General features: G+C 46.5%; 1 protein-coding gene across 1 annotated transcript in view; it reads left to right on the forward strand.

The window, feature by feature from the left end:
- Positions 1-26,457, forward strand: part of LOC120044821 (netrin receptor UNC5C-like) — a 182,812-nt gene that overhangs the window by 150,815 nt on the left and 5,540 nt on the right. The window contains exons 13-17 of the mRNA XM_038989492.1: positions 10,235-10,322; positions 10,447-10,624; positions 24,326-24,559; positions 25,501-25,650; positions 25,730-25,894. Of these exons, the coding sequence (XP_038845420.1) occupies positions 10,235-10,322; positions 10,447-10,624; positions 24,326-24,559; positions 25,501-25,650; positions 25,730-25,894 (815 nt within the window). The remainder of the gene's footprint in view (positions 1-10,234; positions 10,323-10,446; positions 10,625-24,325; positions 24,560-25,500; positions 25,651-25,729; positions 25,895-26,457) is intronic.

Below are 26,457 nucleotides of genomic sequence, written 5' to 3' on the forward strand. Positions count from 1 at the left end.
CCTTTAGGCTCAGATTAAAGATATGACAGATAGGAGTGGCTATAGAGTCAGCTACCATCCTCAGTAGCTTTCCATCTAAGTTGTCAATGCCAGGAGGGTTGTCATTATTGATCGATAACAATACATTTTCCACCTCTCCCACACTATCTTTACAAAATTCAAACTTGCAATTATTTTCTTTCATAATATTGTTTTTTTTGTATGAAAAACTGTTCGTTGTTGGCATTTCCAGCCTAAGTTTGCCCACTTTCCCAATGAAGTAATCATTAAAATATTTGGCAACATCAAATGGTTTTGTGATGAATAAGCCATCTGATATGGTGAAAGATGGAGTTGAATTTGTCTTTCTGCCCATAATTTCATTTAAAGTTGTAACGGCAGTCTACTTCGTCCTCCTCCTCAGACGAGGAGAGGCGAGAAGGATCAGAGGACCAATGTGCAGCGTGGTAATTTGACATAATGAATTTAATAGACAAAACAAAACACTATACAAAATAACATACCGTCACAGTCCCATCTGGTGCAGACCACAAACACAGAGACAGGAAACAACCACCCACAATCCCCAACACAAAACAAGCCACCTATATATGATTCTCAATCAGGGACAACGATTGACAGCTGTCTCTGATTGAGAACCATATCAGGCTGAACATAGAAACAGACGAACTAGACACACAACATAGAATTCCCACCCAGCTCACGTCCTGACCAACACTAAACAAGCAAAACACATAAGAACTCTGGTCAGGACGTTACAAAAGTACTCCAAAGTTATATCATTGATCGTGGCTTCATAATACAGTTTCTTCTTCTTTTTGTTGAGTTTAGTCACATAGTTTCTCAATTTGCAGTAAGTAAGCCAGTCAGATATGCAGCCAGACTTATTAGCCACTCCTTTTGCCCCATCTCTTTCAACCATACAGTTTTAAAATTCCTCATCAATCCACGGAGCCTTAACAGTTCTAACAGTCAGTTTTTTAACAGGTGCATGTTTATCAATAATTGGAAGAAGCAATTTCATAAATTCATCAAGTGCAGCGTCTGGATGCTCCTCGTTAATCACATCAAACACATATTTTTAACATCACCCACATTAGAGTCACAGCAACATCTTTTGTATGATCTCTTATATACTATTTTAGGCCCAGCTGTTAGAACTTTGGCTTTCCTGGATATAGCCACTATATTGTGATCACTGCATCCAATGGGTACGGATACAGCTTAGAACACTGTTCTACAGTATTAGTAAAAATGTGATTGATACATGTGGATGATGTTGTTCCTGTAGTGTTTGTAAACACCCTGATAGGTTGATTAATAACCTGAGCCAGATTACAGGCACTGGTTACAGTAAGAAACTTCCTCTTGAGCGTACAGCTTGATGAAAACCAGTCAATATTCTGGTCCCCAAGAAAGTAGACCTCTCTGTTTACATCACATACACTATCAAGCACTTCACACACATTATTTAGATATTGACTGTTAGCACTTGGTGGCCTATAGCAACACCCCAAAAGAAAAGGCTTTAGATGTGCCAAGTGAACCTGCAACCACAACACTTCAATAACACTTGACATGAGATATTCTCTAAGCATTACAGGGATATGGCTCAGCAACACCTTCCCCATAAGCATTTATGTCTCTTCTATAGATGTTATATCCTTGTATTGCTACTGATGTATCATCAAATTAATTATCTAAGTGAGTCTCAGAAATGGCAAATATATGAATGTTATCTGATGTTAGCAAGTTATTGATTTCATTAACCTTATTTCTAAGGCTGCATATATTAATATGGGCTATTTTCAGCCCTTTCTTGCGTAACTTATCAGAGATAAACATAATACTGAAAAGAGCAAACAAAGTAAGAGAGAAAAATATACATTCAGTAGTCCATTAATCAATTGGCAAGTGTGTGTGTGTGCTGCAGGGTTGAAGCTACGAACCCATAGGCTTGGCTCTCTCATCCTTTCCAGGCTTCTGGGAGGGTGGACAATGAGCCTGTCATAGCGGATGTAAGCAATGTCCCCACGCGCTCTGGCAGCTTTCATGGCTGGGATCAGTTCTTTCCTCTTCTGGCACACAGCTTCAGGATAGTACTCATTGAGGAAGATATACGTTCCTCTCAAGTTCTTGGCTCTTTCCAGAACAGCTACCTTTTCCTTGAACCTCAGGAACTTGACCACTATCGGCCTGGGCCTATCAACTGGGCCGGTGGTGGGTTTTCCAGTCCTGTCGGCGCGCTACACCTCAATCTTCCTGTGGTCTATCTTCAATTTCTCCGAGATCGTTTCCCTCACTTTGTCCTCAGACTCCGTCCAGGTCTCATGTGGAGATTCTGCAATTCCGTCCAAAGCCTTGTTGTTCAGCCTTGATTGGATGTAGCTATTAAGGGTTCTAGCTTTAATACAGCACAGGCCAGGGTCTGTTTAGCCAGAAGGACACTGTTGAGACAGAATATCCCTAAGCGGTTAGTCATTGGAAGTCTAGCAGTGGAATTAATTGAAGTCAAACTAATTAGTCCTATTCAAAATGAACTTTAAACTGAATAAGTATTCCGGTAAGGCTGTAAAGGTAAAGGTTTATAAAAAAACGTCCCTGCAAATCCATCAGGTTCAGGGGCCTTAGCCATAAGCAATTAACAGACCGCTCTAGCCTCTAGATGATGATTGGAGCTTTGGTGCTTTCATACACTGACATTGGTTTTAGGTGCTTTATCAGTTCTCCCTCTTGTATAGTTCTATGGAGCAGCTGACAAGGTCCCCTCGTGGTGAGTGTGTTAGAAGGCTGTTTCCTCAAAGTGACTTAGCACGGTGTGTGTAATAACAGGATTAGGAGCCTATGTGGAGTCAGGACTGACATGGGGATCATTCTCACCCCCCTCCCTTACTTCCATCCCCCTTCCCACGCTATGCTCCAACGGGGGCAGCGCTAGTTTTCCATTCATTCATTATGATCAGGAGATGATGCTGTGATCCTGACATGTCTTTCCCTCTAATTCACCAGGGATCACCCTTATCCTCTACAATGGCCTGTAATAGGGGCTAACGCCATACTGAAGCATGACTCCCTGGAGAGAGGGAGGGAGAGAGGGGGTGAGAGAAGGAGAGAGAGAGAGTCAGAGAGAGGGGGAGAGAGAAGGAGAGAGACAGAGAGACAGAAAGAGAGAGAGAGATTTGACTTTGAAAGAGTTCTTAAAGCTCTCCACGGTCAATCAGAGCATGTGTTCCACACTGCGTGACAGGGCTGTAAGAGTTGCTGGGTGCCTGTCTGCTCAGAGCACAGAGCATGTGGTTGGTACACTTCTGTTCTGTTTAAGCTCTAGTACTGCCTACATTATCTGTGCGGTTCTCATTTAGCACATGCGGTCTGTTTGTGATGCAGTACAGATGCATGTTGACAGCTGGGAAAAGCAGGCAGAAACAGGACAACAACTTCTAGGGTTTCTGGAGTTTTTCTCTGGAAAACTTGTTTCTGGCTGATATTAGCTACCTCATCATGTTACACAGAGAGAGCGAGAGAGAGATATTGTAAATCTCTAAAGTAAGCTTTGGCAATATGTACATTGTTATGTCATGCCAATAAAGCACATTTAATTTAATTGAGAGAGAGTGAGAGAGAGAGAGAGAGAGAGAGAGAGAGAGAGAGAGAGAGAGAGAGAAAGAGAGGGAACACATCAGTCATATAATATTTTGGGGTTCCTGGGTAATGAAATATTGAGTTTCTCTCTCTCTCTCTCTCTTTTTTTCTCTCTCTCTCTCTCTCTCTCTCTTGCAGTGCATGCTGGGAGTTTTTTGGAGTGGAGTGTTTGGTGGGGAGGGCTCTATCCTAACTAACTTTCTTGATTCTTTTCTTTACATGTTATTTTCTATGGTGGAGGGTTAATGCAATATTTGTTTTAGCGGTATCCACAGTTTTTTCAAAGTTAGGGTGGAAGAGGACTTTCCTGGGGTTTGGAAGGTGTGGTGTGCGCGATGGCTTCTCAGCCTAGCGCGGAGGAGACGCTGTCGATACGGCATGGATTCAGGTGTGTTCCTGAGAATGGAGTTAAGGTGGAGGAGGTTCTGCTCGCGGTCGGTGAACAGGTAGGAGCTGAATTTATACATTCTGCTTCTAGAATGAACAAAGCTGTGGTCGTGTTCATGAAAAGAGCTAATTTAGTTGGTAGGCTAATTCCTAGCGGAATATTTGTAAGGGATGTGTTGGTGTCAATTTCACCTCTCTCTACCCCTTCGACAAGAGTGGTAGTTGCAAATTTGCTTCCGTTTATTACGGATGATCAAATCAGGAAAGAGCTGAGTGGTTTGGTAAGTTTGCTAGCGGTTTCCGTGTCAGCAGGGTTTCAGGCAGATGCCGTTAAGAACGTGGTTTCATTCCGGAGGCAAGTGTTTGTTTCTGAACAACAATGAGCAACAGCTAAACGTGCATTTTAAAGTGAGGCATGGGGAGGGGCTCTACGCAGGGTTTGCCAGCACAGATAGTCTACGGTGTTTTGAGTGTGGGGATTTGGGACATAAGAGCTTTGCGTGCCCACATAAAGGCCGTAGACAATGTGAGGGTACAAGCGCCAGTGGGGGAAATCGAGGTCAAAGTGCAGGGGGTAAGGAGATGCAGACAGCAGAGGCTGGGCCTAGTCAGGCTAGAGATGGTGGGGTAGCTGAGGCTGGGTCTAGCCAGGCTATGGATGGTGGTATAGCGGAGGCTGAGTCTAGTCGGGCTATGGATGGTGGTGTAGCTGGGGATGGGTCTAGTCAGGCTAGAGATGGTGGGGTAGTGGAGGCTGGGTCTAGTCAGGCTAGAGATGGTGGGGTAGCTGAGGTTTTGCCTAGTTATGCTGTGGAGGGTGGTGTAGATGATGCTGGGTCTAGTCAGGCTATGGATGGTGGTATAGCGGAGGCTGAGTCTAGTCAGGCTATGGATGGTGGAGTAGCTGAGGCTGGGCCTAGTCATGCTATGGAGTGTGGTGTAGATGATACTGCGTCTAGTCAGGTTATTCTAGTGGATGAGGAGAGTCTAGTGGGGAAGTGTAAGAGATTAGGGGGGGAGGAGGAGGGTGTCAAGCAGAAAAGGAAAAGGGGTGTGGACAAAGGCACCATGGACATTTTGCCTGTTGCTGTGGGTGAGGCCCTAACCAGAGAGAAAGGGCGGGTGGTCAGGGTGGGAGATAGAGATGAGGAGGAAAGTGAGTCTGAGGAAGAGGATGAGGAGTTATTTTTTTCAGACTCCTCTTCAATGGGCCCGGAGCTGACAGCCAGTCAAGCAGAGGGGTCTAAGTACACGTTGAGAGAACTGACAAGGTTCCTAAATGAGACTAAGGGGAAAAAAGTTAATCTTGAGGCTTTTTTTTCTGATCCTAGAAAGTTTGTAAGATCAGTACAACATGCTATGAGAAATGAGGGGCATGGTGTCCTCTCACCCAGGAAACGGTTTAGGTTGAGGAAGTGGGTCACAACAGTGCGTAAAGGTTTACCTTCAGACACTGTTTAGATGTATATTTTCTTTCTGACACTGGGGCTTTTTGAGCTTTGCTATTGGTCTCTTTCTCTGCTGGCTTTTCTCCCACTACTTATGGAGACTCTTCGGGTAGGCTCGCTCACTATAAATGGCGCCAGAGATGCGGGAAAGAGGAGTGTGTTGGGTGAATATGTAAAACAAAAAAAAGTACATGTGTTGTTTCTGCAGGAGACGCATAGTGATGTGGTGAATGAAGTTGATTGGGGGCTCTGGTGGAAAGGGGCAAGTGTGTTGAGCCATGGGACAAATCTTAGTGCAGGGGTGGCAGTCCTTTTTGCACCAGGTCTGTCTGTAAAAATGTGCTCCTCAAAGGAGGTGTGTAGGGGTAGGCTGCTTGTTGTTAAAGCAGAAATTAACAACATGGGTTTTGTCTTTATAAATGTGATGCGCCTAACACAGGGAGAGAAAGAGGGGTTCTATTTGGGAGTCTTAGACAGGAACTTTCACAGGTAGCGCCTGAGGAGACGCTGGTGGTCGGAGGGGACTGGAACTGTACAATGGATTATACAAAAGACAGAAATGGGGAAGAGCCTCATTGTGAGCCCCAGTGTCAGTGGGAGTGTTAAGGGACATCATTAATCAGTTTGACCTAGTGGATGTTTGGAGAACTAAACATCCAAACACAAGACAGTATACATGCGTGAAGGTTTTGGGGCTAGGGTGAGTGCAGCTCGACTTGATCGGTTTTACATGTCAAGGAATCGGCGCAATAGGCTGCTGGGCGCTACCATTCTCCCGGTGGGGTTTTCGGATCACCACATAACCATGGCTCGGCTGTCTATTTCACCAGGGCCCCGGCAGGCACACTATTGGAAGTTTAATGTAAAGCTCTTACAAGATGGCACTTTTTGCTCAGGTTTCCAGACTTTTTGGGAAAGGTGGGGGCAGTGAAGAGAGGAGTATGAGTCTCTGAGTCAATGGTGGGATGTGGGGAAAGTCCAAATTCGATTTTTCTGTTAAAAGTACACAGCTCTCTCATCCTCAGAGGTTAGGAGAGTATTGGGGTAACTAGAGCGGTGTATTAGTGAGATGGAGGTAGAGATGGTGGGGCAAGGCAATGTAGGCCTCAAGGCTAATTTAGCCGAATTACGTAGGGACCTGGGCAGTTTTTTCCAGGTTAAAGCAAAGGGAGCACTTGTAAGAGCAAAGTTCTCCATGCTCAAGGAGACGGATGCTCCCAGCTCCTTCTTCTTTGGTTTGGAAAGACAGAGCAGTGAAGCCAAGGGTATGCATTGTCTGATGGGCGGATGACCTCTGTGGTGGGGGAGATGCGAGAGCGGACTGTGGAGTTTTATACTGAATTGTATCTGTTCTGTTGTCACATGAACTGGCAGAGGCCGTAACCCAGATGTCCCCCGGTCGTGCACCGGGGGTCGATGGACTCCCAGTGGAGTTTTCTAAAAGAAAATTGGGGAACAATTGGACAGGTCTTCTTTTGCGTGTTGCGTGAATGCGTCGGGGTAGAAGAGTTGCCGATGAGCTGCCGTCGGGCGGCTCTGACTCTCCTGCCCAAAGAAGGGGACTTGTGTGAACTTAAGAACTGGAGGCCTGTGGCATTACTCTGTGCGGACTACAAGATATTTGCCACGGTCCTCTCTAACAGACCGAAGTCCCATTTGGACTCGATAGTACATAAGGACCAAACATATTGTGTACCGGGACGCTCAATCACGGACAACTTGTTCTTAATTAGGGACATGTTGGACTTGTCGAGAGGTTCTAATGTGAACTTTGGACTGGTCTCTTTAGACCAAAAGAAGGCTTTTGATAGAGTGGACCATGAGTATCTGTTTAATGTGATGTCTGTGTTTGGGTTTGGGAAGAGTTTTGTGACCTAGGTGAAGCTGTTGTATGCTGGGTTGTATGGTTAAGGTGGGAGGGGGGCTCAGTAGGCCAGTCTGGGTGAGACGGGGCATTAGACAAGGATGCCCTCTATCTGGGCAGTTATACACACTAGCCATTGAGCTTTTTTTAGGACTGCTACGCAGGAGACTGCAGGGAGTGTGCTGGACAGGCATGGATGTGGTGACAGGAATAGCAGTGTCAGCATATGCAGATGATGTTTCTGTGATGGTCAAGATATGCAGGCACTAGAGACCAGTCTGAAGGTGTACGAGGGAGCTTCATCAGCCAAGGTAAACTGGGGCAAGAGCAAAGCTCTGTTATGTGGGGCATGGGGGGATAGGGCACCTCCTCTGCTTCCAGTGGGTTTGTAGTGGGGTTGTGAAGGGCTTAAAGTTTTGGGGGTATACCTGGGCTCGGAGAGGTGGGTCAGGAAGAACTGGGAGGGGCTGTCACAGGCAGTGGTGTCAAGACTGGCCAGGTGGAGGTGGCTCCTGTCCCAAGTGTCATATAGAGGGAGGGTGCTGATAATGAACAACCTGGTAACATCTTCCCTGTGGCATAAACTGGCTGTCCTCAACCCCCCCGCCGGTCTGCTCGCAGACCTGCAACGCAAGCTGGTGGACTTCTTCTGGTCGGGCCATCACTAGCTGAAGGCAGCAGTGTTGTACATGACCGTCCACGAAGGAGGACAGGGCCTGGTGGAACTGGAGAGCAGGATGGCTGCTTTCCGGCTAAAGGCGGTGCAGAGACTGCTGTACCATACTGATGTTGGCTGGATGGAACCAGCATGTGCGTTGCTGAGGAGAGCTGGCGGATTAGGGTTGGACCGGCAGCTGTTCCTCATGAAGCTGGAGAGGCTGAGTACAGCAGGTCTCTCAGATTTTTACTCTGCAATGCTGAGGGCCTGGCAGCTGCTAAGGCCCACACGAGAAGGGGGTGTGGAGCCTGGGCTGTGGGTGTGGGAGTAGCCTATCTTCCACAACCCAGCCATCCCTTTGAGATCGGTTCAGTCGGCCACCCTGCAGAGGCAACTGATGGCAGGGGGTTTACAAAGGCTGGGTGACCTGAGACTGCTGGGAGAGGAGGGGTGGAAAACCCTGGAGGTCTTGGCACAACAAACAGTAATAACGTCTCTTAGGCTGCTGGAGAGATTCCTGGAGGAGGTCCAGGAGGCACTGTCTGAGCCGGTAAGGGGGGTGTTTGAGAGGCCAAAGGGAGAGGGGCCACCAATGTTTCCGCCACTGCAGGTGACGGCAGAGACTGGAGACTGGCAAGGGGGTCTGGAGGACATGTTAGATTTTAACACTCCGAGCCTGGGGGAGTTTGAGGGTGTGGGAGGAAAAGCCCTCTACAACCTCTGCGTTAAGGTTAGGAACATTAGAAGCCTAACAGGAGTGAAGGCACATCAGTGGCAGGGGGTATGTGGGGAGGAGAGTATGGTGGGTTTTAGATGGAGGGGGCTCTACAAACCCCCAGTACCAAAGAGGTCAGGGGACCTCCAGTGGAGGGTTCTTCATGGAGCCCTGGCCACTAACAGCTGGTTGGCACGGGTTGAACCGGGAATCGGGCAGGGGTGTCCTTTCTGTAAAATGAAAGAAACTGTGATTCATGTGTTTTCTGTGTGCGCCAGGTTAATGCCATTCATGTCTCTGTTGGGATGTCTGTGAGAGGTTGGGGATGGTTTTTACTGTTGGGATGTTTATAATGGGATACAGGTATTCGAGTAAGGAGAAAGCCAAATGTGTTTTGTTGAATTTTCTGTTTGCTCAGGCAAAGTTAGCTATTTGGCTAACAAGGAGGAACAGGTTCAAAGGTGGAGAGATAACAGACCCTTTACTATTGTTTAATGGGATGGTCTCTGCGCGCCTTAGGGTTGAGTTTGAGTTCTATAAAATGATAAAACGTGTGGAGATGTTTGAGGAGATATGTTGTGTTGGGGGGGCTGTCTGTATAGCTGGGGAAGATGTTTTGGATATATGGTTGTAGGAGTGGGTATTGTTTTGGGTATTGTGATAGTGGTTTGTATCATGTGGTAGATGGAAAGGTGAGTATGGTACATGTATGCAGTACAGGATATATATATATTTTTTTTTTTGGGGGGGGGGGGGGGGTTTAAATGAAATGAGAATGTTTCAGTAAAGAAAGACCAAAAGTCAACAAAAAAAGTCTCTCGCTCGCTCTCGCTCTCGCTCTCGCTCTCGCTCTCTCTCTCTCGCTCTACGGGTTTATGGCATGGGGAAACATATGTTAACATTGCCAAAGCAAGTGAAGTAGATAATAGATACAAGTGATATAAACAAAAAATAATTACAGGAATCATTACACTCCAACAAGTTGAAAAAACAGAGCAAGCAGTAAATTATTTTGTGTGTAATGTATTTTTCGTTATGTGTCGACCCCAGTAAGGCAAATGGGGATCCTACTAAATCAAATCAGACACAGATGGAGAACATTTAAATCACATACGTTCTAATCTACCATATAATGTTGTTAGGGGGCATTGTGAGGCAGTGTTTAAACTACAGTAAGAGACAGGGAAGGGGAAGTGATTGGGGACTGTGGTTGTTTTGGCCTCAGGATGCCTCTCTACTGTCTCTCTGTCGCTCTGTCTGTCTCTCTCTCTCGGTCTGACTGGCAGGCTGGCTGTCTGCATGGGCCTAGGTAGGGGATAAACACTAAACACAGAATGACAGAGTGAGCATGACAGGGAGGGCTGGAGGTCAGTGCAGGGCTGGACAGACAGTGTGTGTGACTGGACTGTATCTGACTAGTGTGTGTGTGTGTGTTACTAGTGTGTGACTAAAGTGTGTGTGACCACAGTGTGTGTGTGTGACTAGAGTGTGTGTGATCGCGGTGTGTCTTGTCTCCACAGGGGTGAGTCTCCTAGTTCCAGCGGGGGCTGTCCCACAGGGTAGAGTGTATGAGATGTACGTGACCGTTCACAGGAAGGACAGCATGAGGTAACTACAATAAATCTTTTCCCTTCTGGCTCTGCTGTTTACACCGGTCAGCACACACATCTCCTACAGACACTACCCACACTGTCACAACACGTCTAACCTGTGTGTCTGTGTGTTCCCCCAGACCCCCAGTCGATGACTGCCAGACAGTGCTGAGTTCAGTTGTGAGCTGTGGCTCCCCAGGGGCCCTCCTGACTCGCCCAGTCATCATCACCATGCACCACTGTGCTGAGGCCAATAGTGATTCAGCCGAGGATTGGCTGATCCAGCTCAAGAGCCAATCACAGCAGGCCCAGTGGGAGGTGAGTGGCATGATGCTGTGCCTGCCAATGTGTGTGGAGATTGAAGATGGTACTGGAAAAGGTGACGCAATATTGAGGAAAAAGACAAGACAAAGTTGGAGGGAAAGAACTAATGCAGAATTATAATGGATAAATGACATGAGGTAGGATGACCGTGGGGATTAACAGAGTAGAGCAGGCCTGGGCAATTATTTTCCATGGAGGGTCACATTAGAATATATTTTTGCTATCGCGGGCCAGAATCATATTACAGGATTATACATAATGTATATGACTGTGTTGACAGATATATCTATTGTAAATCACGTCCAGATACAATATGCTACTTATTTAACTTTTTTAACATGCACAGAAATAAACCACATCCATGTTCTCCTTTTGGTAGGTATTTTCATTATTAAACATGCAATGAACTACACGGAGGGAAAAGCACACTGTCCATTCAGCACCACGGACAGAACTCTTGTTAACGGGTAGGCACAAAAACACCAGAAAGAGAGAGAGCTCAACATTACATTTAAACTGCTCAATCAGTGAAGTCAGGTATAGTTTCTGACGTCGCTATGCGCAGGATTGCTGAGAGGTGAGAGTCAGTAAGAGATAATCTGTGCCTTGACTTGTTATATTTCATCACTGAAAATGTCTGTTCACATACATAGGTTGACCCAAACAGTACAAACATCTTCTGAGCATGACTCCTAATCTTTGGAAAGTTTTGTTAATCGAGAAATGCATAGAACCTCGTCAGTGACATTGTTTTGAATAGTTCTCAAATCATTGCATCAGACTGAAGATCGATAAGCTCAAGTTGCAGGTCAGTGGGAGTGTTATCTACATTGAAGGTGAAAGGAGAGGAAACCAACAGCATGTCGTTTTCCAACACTTTGAAATCCTCAAAACGAGGAGAAAACTCACAGTTCAAAGCACGCAGCAGCGTTGTATACTTCTCCCACTGGTCACCTGATATCGAACAGACTAGTAGTGTCAGAAGGTGGGTGAGATTGTTGGCTTCTACTTGGTGGGTCAGGAGGAGTAATTTTCCCTTGAAGGCTTTGACAAGGCTGTACAGCTGATGTGAAAAAAGGCCCTTCCCTTGTAGTTTGGAATTCAGTTCATTCATGAGGGCCATGATGTCCACGGTGAAGGCAAAATCAGCCAACCATTCTTTATCTTGCAGTTAAGGGAAATCCACATAAACTCAGCAAAAAAAGAAACGTCCTCTCACTGTCAACTGCGTTTATTTTCAGCAAACTTAACATGTGTAAATATTTGTATGAACATAACAAGATTCAACAACTGAGACATAAACTGAACAAGTTCCACAGACATGTTGTCACGATCGTCGAAGGGAGAGAGATTGGACCAAGGCGCAGCGCGTGAAAAATACATCTTCTCTTTATTTTTAGAAGAAAAATGAAACAAAACAACAAACAGACGACCGTGAAGCTATAAATCCAGATAGTGCTGACACAACCACTACACATAGACTAGACATAGACAATTACCCACAAAAACCTAGTGCCTATGGCTGCCTTAAATATGGCTCCCAATCAGAGACAATTAATGACATCTGTCTCTGATTGAGAACCCTTCAGGCAACCATAGACACAGCTAGACTTCTATACTAAACATAAACCCAACTACTCTAATAAACCCCCTAACCTTACAACCACCCTAGACACTACAAAAACACATACATTCACCATGTCACACCCTGACCTAACTAAAATAATAAATGAAAACAAAGATAACTAAGGCCAGGGTGTGACATAACCCCCCCCTTAAGGTGCGAACTCCGGGCGCACCAGCATAAAGTCTAGGAGAGGGTCTGGGTGGGCGTCTGTCCACGGTGGCGGCTCTGGTACTGGTCGTGGTCCCCACCCCACCATAGTCACTACCCGCTTTCGTAGCCTCCTCCAACTGACCACCCGCCAACTTAACCCCACTGGATTAAGGGGCAGCACCGGACTAAGGGGCAGCACCGGACTAAGGGGCAGCACCGGACTAAGGGACAGCACCGGACTAAGGGGCAGCACCGGACTAAGGGGCAGCACCGGACTAAGGGGCAGCACCGGACTAAGGGGCAGCACCAGGATAAGGGGCAGCACCAGGATAAGGGACAGCACCAGGATAAGGGGCAGCTCCGGACTGAGGGACGGCAGCTCCGGACTGAGGAACGGATCCTGGCTGGATGACGGCTCTGGCGGATCTTGGCTGGACGGCTCTGGCGGATCCTGGCTGTACGGCTCATGGCTGGCTGACGGATCTGGCTGCTCATGGCTGGCTGACGGATCTGGCTGCTCATGGCTGGCTGACGGATCTGGCTGCTCATGGCTGGCTGACGGATCTGGCTGCTCATGGCTGGCTGACGGATCTGGCTGCTCATGGCTGGCTGACGGCTCTGGCAGATCCTGTCTGGTTGGCGGCTCTGGCAGATCCTGTCTGGTTGGCGGCTCTGGCAGATCCTGTCTGGTTGGCGGCTCTGGCAGATCCTGTCTGGTTGGCGGCTCTGGCAGATCCTGACTGACGAATGGCTCTAGCGGCTCGGGACAGACGGGCGGCTCTAATGGCTCGGGGCAGACGGATGGCTCAGACGGCGCTGGGGAGACGGATGGCTCAGATGGCGCTGGGGAGACGGATGGCTCAGATGGCGCTGGGGAGACGGATGGCTCAGATGGCGCTGGGGAGACGGATGGCTCAGATGGCGCTGGGGAGACGGATGGCTCAGATGGCACTGGGCAGACGGATGGCTCTGGCCGGATGAGGCGCACTGTAGGCCTGGTGCGTGGTGCCGGAACTGGAGGCACCGGGCTAAGGACACGCACCTTCAGGCTAGTGCGGGGAGAAGGAACAGGGCATACTGGACCCTGGGGACGCACATTAGGCCTAGTGCGTGGTGCCGGAACTGGTGGTACCGGGCTGGGGACACGCATCTCAGGGCTAGTGCGGGGAGCAGCAACAGGATGCACAGGACTCTGGAGACGCACAGGAGGCTTAGTGCGTGGTGCCGGAATTTGTGGTACCGGGCTGGAGACACGCACCATAGGACGAGTGCGTGGAGGAGGAACAGGGCTCTGGAGACACACTGGAAGCCTGTTACGTGGTGTAGGCACTGGTGGAACTGGACTGGGGCGGGGAGGTGGCGCCCGGAAATACCGGACCGTGCAGGCGTACTGGTTCCCTTGAACACCGAGCCTGCCCAACCTTACCTGGTTGAATGCTCCCGTCGCCCGACCAGTGCGGGGAGGTGGAATAACCCGCACCGGGCTATGTAGGCGAACCGGGGACACCATGCGTAAGGCTGGTGCCATGTATGCCGGCCCGAGGAGACGCACTGGAGACCAGACGCGTTGAGCCGGCATCATGGCACCTGGCTCAATGCCCAATCTAGCCCTACCAGTGCGGGGAGGTGGAATAACCCGCACCGGGCTATGAACACGTACAGGAGACACCGTGCGCTCTACTGCGTAACACGGTATTCGCCCGTACTCCCGCTCTCCACGGTTAGCCTGTGAAGTGGGCGCAGGTCTCCTACCTGCCCTCGGCCCACTACCTCTAAGCCCCCCCCCAAGAAATTTTTTGGGCTGACTCACAGGCTTCCTACCGCGTCGTCGTGCTGCCTCCATTCGCCGGTATCCCTCCTCGCACTGCGCCAGAGAATCCCATGCGGGCTCCGGCACTCGCCCTGGGTCGATCGCCCACCTGTCGATCTCCTCCCACGTTGTGTAGTCCAGATTACGCTCCCATTGCCATTCCTCCTTGCGCTGCTCCTGTTTCCGCTTATCACGCTGCTTGATCCTGGATTGGTGGGTAATTCTGTCACGATCGTCGAAGGGAGAGAGATTGGACCAAGGCGCAGCGCGTGAAAAATACATCTTCTCTTTATTTTTAGAAGAAAAATGAAACAAAACAACAAACAGACGACCGTGAAGCTATAAATCCAGATAGTGCTGACACAACCACTACACATAGACTAGACATAGACAATTACCCACAAAAACCTAGTGCCTATGGCTGCCTTAAATATGGCTCCCAATCAGAGACAATTAATGACATCTGTCTCTGATTGAGAACCCTTCAGGCAACCATAGACACAGCTAGACTTCTATACTAAACATAAACCCAACTACTCTAATAAACCCCCTAACCTTACAACCACCCTAGACACTACAAAAACACATACATTCACCATGTCACACCCTGACCTAACTAAAATAATAAATGAAAACAAAGATAACTAAGGCCAGGGTGTGACACATGTGACTAACAGAAATGGAATAATGTGTCCCTGAACAAAGGGGGGGTCAAAATCAAAGGTAACAGTCAGTATCTGGTTTGGCCACCAGCTGCATTAAGTACTGCAGTGCATCTCCTCCTCATGGACTGCACCAGATTTGCCAGTTCATGCTGTGAGATGTTACCCCACTCTTCCACCAAGGCACCTGCAAGTTCCCGGACATTTCTGTGGGGAATGGCCCTAGCCCTCACCCTCCGATCCAACAGGTCCTAGACGTGCTCAATGGGATTGAGAGCCGGGCTCTTCGCTGGCCATAGCAGAACACTGACATTCCTGTCTTGCAGGAAATCCCGCACAGAACGAGCAGTATGGCTGGTGGCATTGTCATGCTGGAGGGTCATGTCAGGATGAGCCTGCAGGAAGGGTACCACATGAGGGAGGAGGATGTCTTCCCTGTAATGTACAGCATTGAGATTGCTTGCAATGACAAGAAGCTCAGTCCGATGACGCTGTGACACATCGCCCTAGACCATGACGGACCCTCCACCTCCAAATCGATCCCGCTCCAGAGTACAGGCCTCGATGTAACGCTCATTCCTTCGCCGATAAACGCAAATCCGACCATCACCCCTGGTGAGACAAAACCACGACTCGTCAGTGAAGAGCACTTTTTGCCAGTCCTGTCTGGTCCAGCAACGGTGGGTTTGTGTCCATAGGTGACGTTGTTGCCGGTGATGTCTGGTGAGGACCTGCCTTACAACAGGCCTATAAGCCCTCAGTCCAGCCTCTCTCAGCCTATTGCGGACAGTCTGAGCACTGATGGAGGGATTGTGCGTTCCTGGTGTTACTCGGGCAGTTGTTGTTGCCATCCTGTACCTGTCCCGCAGGTGGGATGTTCGGATGTACCAATCCTGTGCAGGTGTTGTTACACGTGGTCTGCCACTGCGAGGACGATCAGCTGTCTATCCTGTCTCCCTGTAGCACTGTCTTAGGCGTATCACAGTACGGACATTGCAGTTTATTGCCCTGGCCACATCTGCAGTCCTCATGCCTCCTTGCAGCATGCATAAGCCACGTTCACGCAGATGAGCAGGGACCCTGGGCGTCTTTCTTTTTCAGAGTCAGTAGAAAGGCCTATTTAGTGTCCTAAGTTTTCATAACTGTGACCTTAATTGCCTACCGTCTGTAAGCTGTTAGTGTCTTAACAACCATTCCACAGGTGCATGTTCATTAATTGTTTATGGTTCATTGAACAAGTATGGGAAACAGTGTTTAAACCCTTTACAATGAAGATCGGTGAAGTTATTTGGATTTTTACAAATTATCTTTGATAGACAGGATCCTGAAAAAGGGGGGTTTCTTTTGTTACTGAGTTTATTTTCCTTTCATTTGCAAGATCTCAGCAATCTCCAACTTCAGGTCCCACACCCTTTTTAACTTCTCTGCGCTACGGATCCCTTTAGCGGGATCATTTTCCTAAACAACCGCTGAATTGCAGGGCGCAAAATATTACTACAAATATTTATAATCATGCAATCACAAGTGAAATATACCAAAACACAGCTTAGCTTGTTGTTAATACACCTATCGTGTCAGATTTTGAAAATATGCTTTGCAGCGAAAGCAATCCAAGCTTTTGTGAGTGTATCAATCAATGCTAGAACAGCTAGCCCCAAATTAGCATGGTCACGAAAGTCAGAAAAGCAATAAAAGGAATCGCTTACCTTTGATAATCTTCGGATGTTTGCACTCACGAGACTCCCAGTTACACAATAAATGTTATTTTTGTTCGATAAATATTACTTTTATAACAAAAAACGCCCGTTAGGTTGCGCGTTATGTTCAGAAAATCAAACCCTCGTTCCGTTCGATGAAAATTCCAAAAAGTATCCGTAATGTTCGTAGAAACATGTCAAATGTTCTCATTTTCAGAACACATTTACAGAGCACCTCCTGATGAAAAATGCAAAGCAGGAAAATTATTTTATGATCTGGGTTCAGCTCAGTCACTTGATTTTGTATTCTTTTCAAAAGGCCAAACTTATTTCCTAACTTTTCAAAACTCAGTCCCAGCTTTGCCACACACTTATTAACCTCCTCCAATAAATATTTCCCTGTGGTTTTGCTCTTCATTGACTGCACTGAAGCAAGCTCCTCTGTAATTTCAATGATGTCTCGTAAGAATATCAACATCCACGCCGTGTCACGTGCATCACTGCTCTCATCCAGGGCCACGGAGAAATAGGTGAAATCCTTTACCTTGTCTTTCAACTGCTGTTCCATATTCTCTGTGATGTCCTCAACACGCCGTGTCACTGTTCATCTTGACAGGGAAACATTTTCAAACAGCTCTTTCTTGTCAAGGGCAAAGTATTGCTGCAGAGTCAATTAAACATTCTTTAACTAATTTGCCCTCAGCGAATGGCTTGCTATATTTAGCAATTTTGTGGGACAGTACATTGCTAGCTCTCGCAATTCCATCGTTTGCTGAATGCAGTTTTGTGAAAAGTCCTTGTTGCTTTTGCAACTGAGAAAGCAACTCTTTCGATGCGCTTGCCCTCTGCTCAGAAGACATTCCTATATTTCTCTGCATGCTTTGTCTGGAAGTGTCAGGACAAGTTGCAGTCTTTGAAGACAGCGATGGTCTCTTTGCACACTAAGCACACAGCTTTCCCTGATACCTCAATAAAGAACTATTTCGATGTCCACTCTTGCTGGAACACCCTACATTCATTATCTACTTTCCTTTTCTTTGAAATCTTTGAAAAACACACTTTTGCACAATTTCTAACTAGCTACTATTTGTATCTGTGACGTGTGTGTCAGCCTGTCAGGCACTGTCTGTCCTCATGCAGTTGTTATTTTTGTGTGTCTCCAAAATAAATGTCCCACAAGCAGTGGGAGTTAAATCATTACACGAAGGTGAGTATTCATTGGGCTTTTAATTTTCAAAACATTACTATCGCAAATTCTTTATGTGATCTGAGCATGATTCCGCAGGCCGTACTGAATCAGGTTGCAGGCCTGATACGTCCTCCGGGCCGGCCTTTGCACAGGCCTGGAGCGGAGAATGGGATGAGCTACTGCATCTCTGATAGCAGGGAGAGTAAAGCAGCCTGCATACATACATACATACAGCCTGCGCTGGGTTAGTGTTGTTCAGTCTGCACACAGCACAAGCTGAATTAGAGACAGAGGATTGTGTAAGAACGGTTATAGGGAATAGCATGCTGGCATTTCGCACGCACGCACGCACACACGCACACACGCACACAGGCACACAGGCACACAGGCACACAGGCACACAGGCACACATACAAACATAATGGTTTAATTAGCAGTAGCAGAAGGCAGATGCAGCCTATGCAAACGCCTCTGCACTAGAAACACCTCCTTAGAGCTGGTAAGCATTGTCCCCCCACCACCACCACTACCACCACTACCACCACCATCACCACCACCACCACCACCTCCACCACCACCACCACCACCACCACCACCTGTGTATTCAGACCCCTTGACTTTTTCCAAAAAGCCTTATTCTAAACTGGATTACATTAAATGTTTTCCTCATCAATCTACACACAATACCCTATAATGACAAAGCGAAAAAAGGTTTTTAGAAATGTTAGCAAATTTATGAAAAATAAAAAACAGAAATAACTTATTTACATAAGTATTCAGACCCTTTGCTATGAGACTTGAAATTGAGCTCAGGTGCATCCTGTTTCCATTGATCGTCCTTGAGATGTTTCTACAACTTGATTGGAGTCCACCTGTTGTAAATTCAATTGATTGGACATGATTTGGAAAGGCACACACCTGTATATCTAAGGTCCCACAGTTGACAGTGCATGTCAGAGCAAAAACCAAGCCATGAGTTCGAAGGAGTTGTCCGTAGAGACAGGATTGTGTCGAGGCACAGATCTGGGGATGGGTATCAAAACATTTCTGCAGCATTGAAGTTCCCCAAGAATACACTGGCCTCCATCATTCTTAAATGGAAGAAGTTTGGAACCACCAAGACTCTTCCTAGAGCTTAAGTCAGGGAGGTGACCAAGAACACGATGGTCACTCTGACAGAGCTCCAGAGGTCCTCTGTGGACATAGGAGAACCTTCCAGAAGGACAACCATCTCTGCAGCACTCCACCAATCAGGCCTTTATGGCAGAGTGACCAGATGGAAGCCAATTCTCAGTAAAAGGCACATGACAGCCCATTTGGAGTGGCACCGAGAGACCATGAGAATAAGATTCTCTGGTCTGATGAAACCAAAATGGAACTCTTTGGCCTGAATGCCAAGCGTCACGTCTGGAGGAACTCTGGCACCATCCCTACGGTGAAGTGTGGTGGTGGCAGCAACATGCTGTGGGGATGTTTTCAGCGTCAGGGACTGGGAGACTAGTCAGGATCGAGGGAAAGATGAACAGAGGAAAGTCCAGAGATCCTTGATGAAAACCTGCTCCAGAGCACTCAGGACCTCAGACTGGGATGAAGGTTCACCTTCCAACAGGACAACGACCCTAAGCACACAGCCAAGACAACGCGGAGTGGCTTTGGGACAAGTCTCTGAATGTTCTTGAGTGGTCCAGTCAGAGCCCGGACTTGAACCCGATCTAACATCTCTGGAGAGACCTGAAAATAGCTGTGAAGTGACGCTCCACATCCAACCTGACAGAGCTTAAGAGGACCTGCAGAGAAGAATGGGAGAAACTCCCCAAATACAAGTGTGTCAAGCTTGTAGCGTCATACCCAAGAATAGTCGAGGCTGTAATCGCTGCCAAAGGTGCTTCAACAAATTACTGAGTAAAGGGTTTGAATACTTATGTAAATGTGCGTAAATATTTATTTTTATTTTATTTTATGAATTCGCAACAAAAAAATAGCTTTGTCATTATGGGGTATTGTGTGTAGATTGCTAAGGATAAAAAACTATTTCATCCATTTTAGAATAAACCTGTAACATAACAAAATGTGAAAAAAGTCAAGGGGTCTGAATACTTTCCGAATGCACTGTACATGTAATATCTCTGATACACACACAAACTCACACTTTCTCAGTTTAATAGTACTCTCCTACACACTCATTCTTTCCCTTGCAGTTGAGTCGTGCTGCAGATGAAAGGTGCCTTCTTTTTCCTTAGCTTGGGGTGCTGAATTCTACTCTAATATGTGAAATATAATACAATTGTCAGTAGTTGTTAAGCTAAATAAATTTCCTATCAATTATTCTTCATAATTTGTTCGGAAATCATCTGGTTGTTCATTTTACTGTCAGTTAGACTAGTCCCTGGGGTTCTGTAGTATTGACATGTGAAGGGATGTATTTGGGTGTCGATGTAAAACACTGAAATGGTTCCATTCCAGAGCGAGCTGTCAGAGCAGTGCATCTGGCCTGGTCATCACTGGCCTGTCAACTCACGCACTGATACTCCCATCCTCTCATATACAGCCCTGGCCTGGCTCTATAATCCTTCAGCTGCTTAGCAACAGCCTCTAGCCTCTCATCCCATCAGAGCTGATACAGCCCTGCTCTACCACTCAAGGTCTGTGGGTTTCTGTCAGAGTTTCACTAAGATATAGTCCTACAGAAAGCAGTGGGGTGAAGACTAGTTAAGGGTTAGGTATAAGGGTGTTGGAAGAACGCTAGTTTCCTAGCTTCCTGTATTATTTCCTAGATTCCTACATCCCGTCATACACGTCTATAGAAAGCAGTGGGGTTTATTTTAATTGAAGGTTGTATAGAACACTATTGATAGGATAAACTAGATTCCTGTATTATTTCTTAGATTCTTAGAATTGTAGATTCAGACTTTTGAAAGCGGTGGGTTTTAGGGTTCAGGGTTGTGTGTTGGAAAGATAAACTAGATCCCTGTATATTTTGACCACCTGACCCCTCTGCAGTCAGTGTGGGAGAGAGAGACTGTGAGTGACTCTGAGAGAGATGTGGGTTTGATGTGGTACTGAGAGACTAGCTTGAGTCTTTTTTAGCCGTTCGTTCTACTGCATCAAAAACAGAAGAACTGCCTGTCCTGAGAGAAACTTTATTAGATGTGCCTTGGACTCTCTTTGTCAGCTCTGTTGACAAAGATACTTATAAACCTTCAGATTTGCAAGAAAAACAAAAACATCTGTAATATACAGTCTTATTGTGGGCTACATACTGTACAGGATATGACTTTGACGGATTGGCTCTGGGCAGCCATAAAACAAGATTGTGGAGTGAAAGCATTTAAACAGAAAAATAAGTATTGACTATATCTCAGCCTGTCAGCTATGTGGATGGTAATATCCTGAGGTGACGGCTAGTTGCTTTATATGAGCTTCTCTTCCCACTGAGCTGAGGCCAACGACACACATAGGACTGGTGATATATTGTGTTTTCTATGACAGAAAATGGTAGCTATCCCTTCTAATTCTCCCCATAGAGAGGCAGACAGACAGACAGACAGACAGACAGACAGACAGACAGACAGACAGACAGACAGACAGACAGACAGACAGACAGACAGACAGACAGACAGACAGACGTCAGACAGACATACTTCAGACAGACGTCAGACATACAGACGTCAGACAGACAGACATACTTCAGACAGACAGACATACTTCAGACAGACAGACAGACTTCAGACAGACAGACAGACTTCAGACATACAGACGTCAGACAGACAGACAGACATACTTCAGACAGACAGACATACTTCAGACAGACAGACATACTTCAGACAGACAGACATACGTCAGACAGACAGACAGACATACTTCAGACAGACGTCAGACATACAGACGTCAGACAGACAGACATACTTCAGACAGACAGACAGACTTCAGACAGACAGACAGACGTCAGACATACAGACAGACGTCAGACAGACAGACAGACAGACATACTTCAGACAGACAGACATACTTCAGACAGACAGACATACTTCAGACAGACGTCAGACAGACAGACAGACATACTTCAGACAGACAGACAGACAGACAGACGTCAGACATACAGACGTCAGACAGACAGACATAGTGAGAGAGATTCAGCATCTGGGTAAATGCACTATATATACAAAAGTATGTGAACAACCCTTCAAATTAGTGGATTCAGCTATTTCAGCCACACCCGTTGCTGACAGGTGTATAAAATCGGGTACACAGCCATGCAATCTTCATAGACAAACATTGGCAGTATAATGGCCTTATTGAAGAGCTCAGTGACTTTCAACATGGCACAGTCATAGGATGCCACCTTTCCAACAAGTCAGTTCGTCAAATTTATGCCCTGGTAGAGCTGCCACGGTCAACTGTAAGTGCTGTTTTTGTGAAGTGAATAAAGGTCTGGGGCTGTTTTTCATGGTTCGGGCTAGGCCCCTTAGTTCCAGTGAAGGGAAATCTTAATACTACAGCATACAATGACATTCTAGATGATTCTGTGCTTCCAACATTGGGGCAACAGTTTGGGAAAGGCCCTTTCTTGTTTCATCATGACAAGGCCCCTGTGCACAAAGTGAGGTCCATACAGAATGGTTTGTCGAGATCGGTGTGGAAGAACTTGAGTGGCCTGCATAGAGCCCTGACCTCAACCCCATCGAACACCTTTGGGATGAATTGGAACGCCAACTGCAAGCCAGGCCTAATCGTCCAACATCAGTGCCCAACTTCACTAATGCTCCTGTAGCTGAATGGAAGCAAGTCCCCGAAGCAATGTTCCAACATCTAGTGGAAAGTCTTCCCTGAAGAGTGGAGGCAGTTATAGCAGCAAAGGGGGGACCAAATACATATTAATGCCCATGATTTTGGAATGAGATGTTCGAAGAGCCATGTAGTGTAATATATTACCATCATCCAGTGTGAATAATCATATCTCATTGGAAATGTCCAGCAAAGGGAGCTGTTAGAGAAAAGTGTGTGTATGTGTTTGTGTGTGTGTATGTTTTTGTGTGTGTGTGTGTGTGTGTGTCGGTGTCGGTGTGTGTGAAAGCACAGCAGGAGACTTGTGGATAGGTGGGTGCGTGCGCGTGCATGGGAGCATGGGTGCAAGTGTATGTGTTTGTGTGTGTGTGCGTGTGTGTGTGTGTGTGTGTGTGTGTGTTTGTATGTGTGTGTTTGTATATGTGTGTGTGTGTGTGTGTTTGTGTGTGTGGATGAAGATAGCACAGAGTTATGAGTAACAGGTGGTCTCTCTGCCTCAGTAAGTCTCTCCTCATTGAGTCTTTCTGCACACGTCACTGTCACCACATCATGATTGATGATGGAATATATGTGTTTCTGGAGTGTAGAATGTTGGCCGTGATGAATTGAGTGAGGATTTGAGTAAATAAATCACTTCCCTGTGTGTGTGTGTGTGTGTGTGTGTGTGTGTGTGTGTGTGTGTGTGTGTGTGTGTGTGTGTGTGTGTGTGTGTGTGTGTGTGTGTGTGTGTGTTTACGTGTGTGTGTGTGTTTACGTGTGTTTACGTGTGTGTGTTTACGTGTTTGTGCAAAATCAAAATCAACATGTATTGGTCGCGTACACAGGTTTGCAGGTGTTATAGCAGATGCAGCTAAATGTTGATGTTACTAGCTCCAACAGGGCAGCAGAATGTCTATCAAATACAATGCAAATACACAAATAATCAACATCTAAACTAGGAATCAAGAAACGACACATGAAGTCAAATTAACAATCCAGAGTAGAGTCCAGAATATAAATATGTGGTGTGTATAAACAGCATATCATTTGGAAAAGAAAATGGTATGTACAGTAGTAGGTCTATTAGGATCGACTGTGTGGAGAATAAACAACAGTATATACTGTAAACACTATTAGTGGTAGGTGTGTGTGTGTGTGTGTGTGTGTGTGTGTGTGTGTGTGTGTGTGTGTGTGTGTGTGTGTGTGTGTGTGTGTGTGTGTGTGTGTGTGTGTGTGTGTGTGTGAGGCCCAGTTTAGCCCAGTTTTCTACTATATATTATAATTATCCCCCCAGTGTGGAACACTCATACCGAACCCCAGGACCAGAGCCTAATGACCAGCTATAATACTGTGTTAAACATACTGGCTCAATAGAAAATACTGTCACACACACACACACACACACACACACACACACACACACACACACACACACACACACACACACACACACACACACTATGAAATACTGTCATTCCTCTTCTGTCTATCTGTCTCATAATGTGCTGAATGGATGCCAGGGTGGTGTGCTGCTCATAGGAGCGTCAGGATAAAGATCCCAGCAGGATCCTCTTAGACTCAGTTAGACCCAGACACCAGTAATGAAACAGGAATATGCTCTGACATGATCCATCGAGCACTGTCACTAGGAGAGGGACATTATGCTATTACCTCATACATGTTGGTCTATTGTTACAGACATATGTTTACACACGTATGTAGGCAGGCACTTATATACGGATACACACATACACACACACACACTCTCTCACCCCCCCCCCCCTATCTCTCTCTAGGAGGTGGTGGTGGTAGGAGAGGAGAACTTCACCACTCCCTGTTACATCCAGATGGATGAGGAGGCATGTCACATCCTGACAGAGACCCTAGGGACATACTGCCTGGTGGGCCAGTCCTGCAGCGCGGCCACCACCAAGAGACTCAAACTGGCCATCTTTGGCCCTGTCACCTGCCCTGCCCTTGAGTACCACATTAGAGTTTACTGCCTGGATGACACACAGGACTCATTCAAAGTAAGAGTGTGTGTGTGTGTGTGTGTGTGTGTGTGTGTGTGTGTGTGTGTGTGTGTGTGTGTGTGTGTGTGTGTGTGTGTGTGTGTGTGTGTGTGTGTGTGTGTGTGTGTGTGTGTGTGTGTGTGTGTGTGTGTGTGTGTGTGTGTGTGTGTGTGTGTGTGTGTGTGTGTGTGTGTGTGTGTGTGTGTGTGTGTGTGCGAGTAGCCAGCAGATGCAGTGTGGTAGGCAGGTAAGCAGTGGGGGCTGTGTTTGTGTGCAGTAACAAGAGAAAATGAGCACATGCATTTGAATATAATCTCCAAGGCCAAGCTGCTCCTAGAGAAATGGTGCCGTGCCCTTGAAAATATGAGCCATATTTATTCTATCTCCTCCTCCCCCATCACCTCCTTCCACCTTCAGTGAAGAAAGACAAGGTCTCATTACTACTTTAAGGAGGAGAATAGGACCCGGTTATTATGTTTGGGAATGAGTAATGAGATTAAGAATGATCATGTTGAATGTAGATGTGAATGTAACATTTTGTGTATGTTTATAGATGGGTTATCACATGGTTGGTAGGTACATAATGCCTGCTGAAATTATATTCAAAGCCTGATTTGAAAAGCAAACACATTTTATAGGAAGTTCCAACACATAATTCCGATAAATGAGTATATGGTGATTGTGTGATTCATTCCACAGTCATATCTAAACTTTTCTTTTGCTATGTTTCTGTCGCTGTGTGTCTGTTGCTGGGTGTCTGTCGATGTGTGTCTGTCGTGGTGTGTCTGTCGCTGTATGTCTGTCTCCGTGTGTCTCTATCGCTGTGTCTGTCGCTATGTGTCTGTCGCTATGTGTCTGTCGCTGTGTATCTGTTGATGTGTGTTTGACGCTGTGTGTCTGTCTCTGTGTGTCTGTCTCTGTGTGTCTGTCGCTGTGTGTCTGTCTCTGTGTGTCTGTAGGAGGTTCTGCAGATGGAGAAACAGATGGGAGGGAAACTCCTGGATGAACCAAAGACACTCAACTTCAAGGACAGCACCCACAACCTGCGACTGTCCATCCACGATGTCCCACACACACTGTGGAAAAGCAAGCTACTAGCCAAGTACCAGGTACACACACACACGGAATGTAAAGACACACACAAACACCCTTGGTGCCAGTATAACCCCCACCCCCTTCTCTCCCCAGGAGTTGTCATTCCAGCAGGTGTGGTCTGGGTCCCAGAGGAACCTCCACTGTACTTTCACCCTGGAGAGGTTCTGTCCCAGCACCGTAGACCTGGCCTGTAAGCTGTGTGTTCGACAGGTGGAGGGGGAGGGACAGATCTTCCAGCTCAACACCACCCTCTCAGAGGTATGGAAATAGTACTGTATCCAGATACAGTACATACATAAAGTGAACTAATGAAGTATATCAGACCTGGGTTACAAAGTGGGATTCAAATTGATTTAATTGCCATTTTTTGTCAGCGATCTACACAAAATACTCTGTAATGTTAAAGTGGAAGAAAAATTCTAACATTTGTAAAAACAAATGTAATAATAATATGACAAATAAAACACGAGTATATCTTGATTAGATAAGTGTTCAACCCCCTGAGTCAAAACATGTTAGACTCACATTTGGCAGCGATTACATCTGTGAGTCTTTCTGGGTAAGTCTCTAACAGCTTTGTACACCTGGATTGTACAGTATTTGAACATTATTCTTTAAAACATTCTTCAAATTCTGTCAAGTTGGTTGTTGATCATTGCTAGACAGCCATTTTCAAGTCTTGCCATAGATTTTCAAGACGATTTAAGTCAAAACTGTAACTAGGCCACTCAGGAACATTCAATGTCATCTTGGTAAGCAACTCCAGTGTAGATTTGGCTTTGCGTTTATGCTGAAAAGTGAAATTGTGTCCCAGTGTCTGT

Source organism: Salvelinus namaycush, chromosome 3 (assembly GCF_016432855.1).
Source record: "Salvelinus namaycush isolate Seneca chromosome 3, SaNama_1.0, whole genome shotgun sequence".
NCBI lineage: Eukaryota > Metazoa > Chordata > Actinopteri > Salmoniformes > Salmonidae > Salvelinus > Salvelinus namaycush.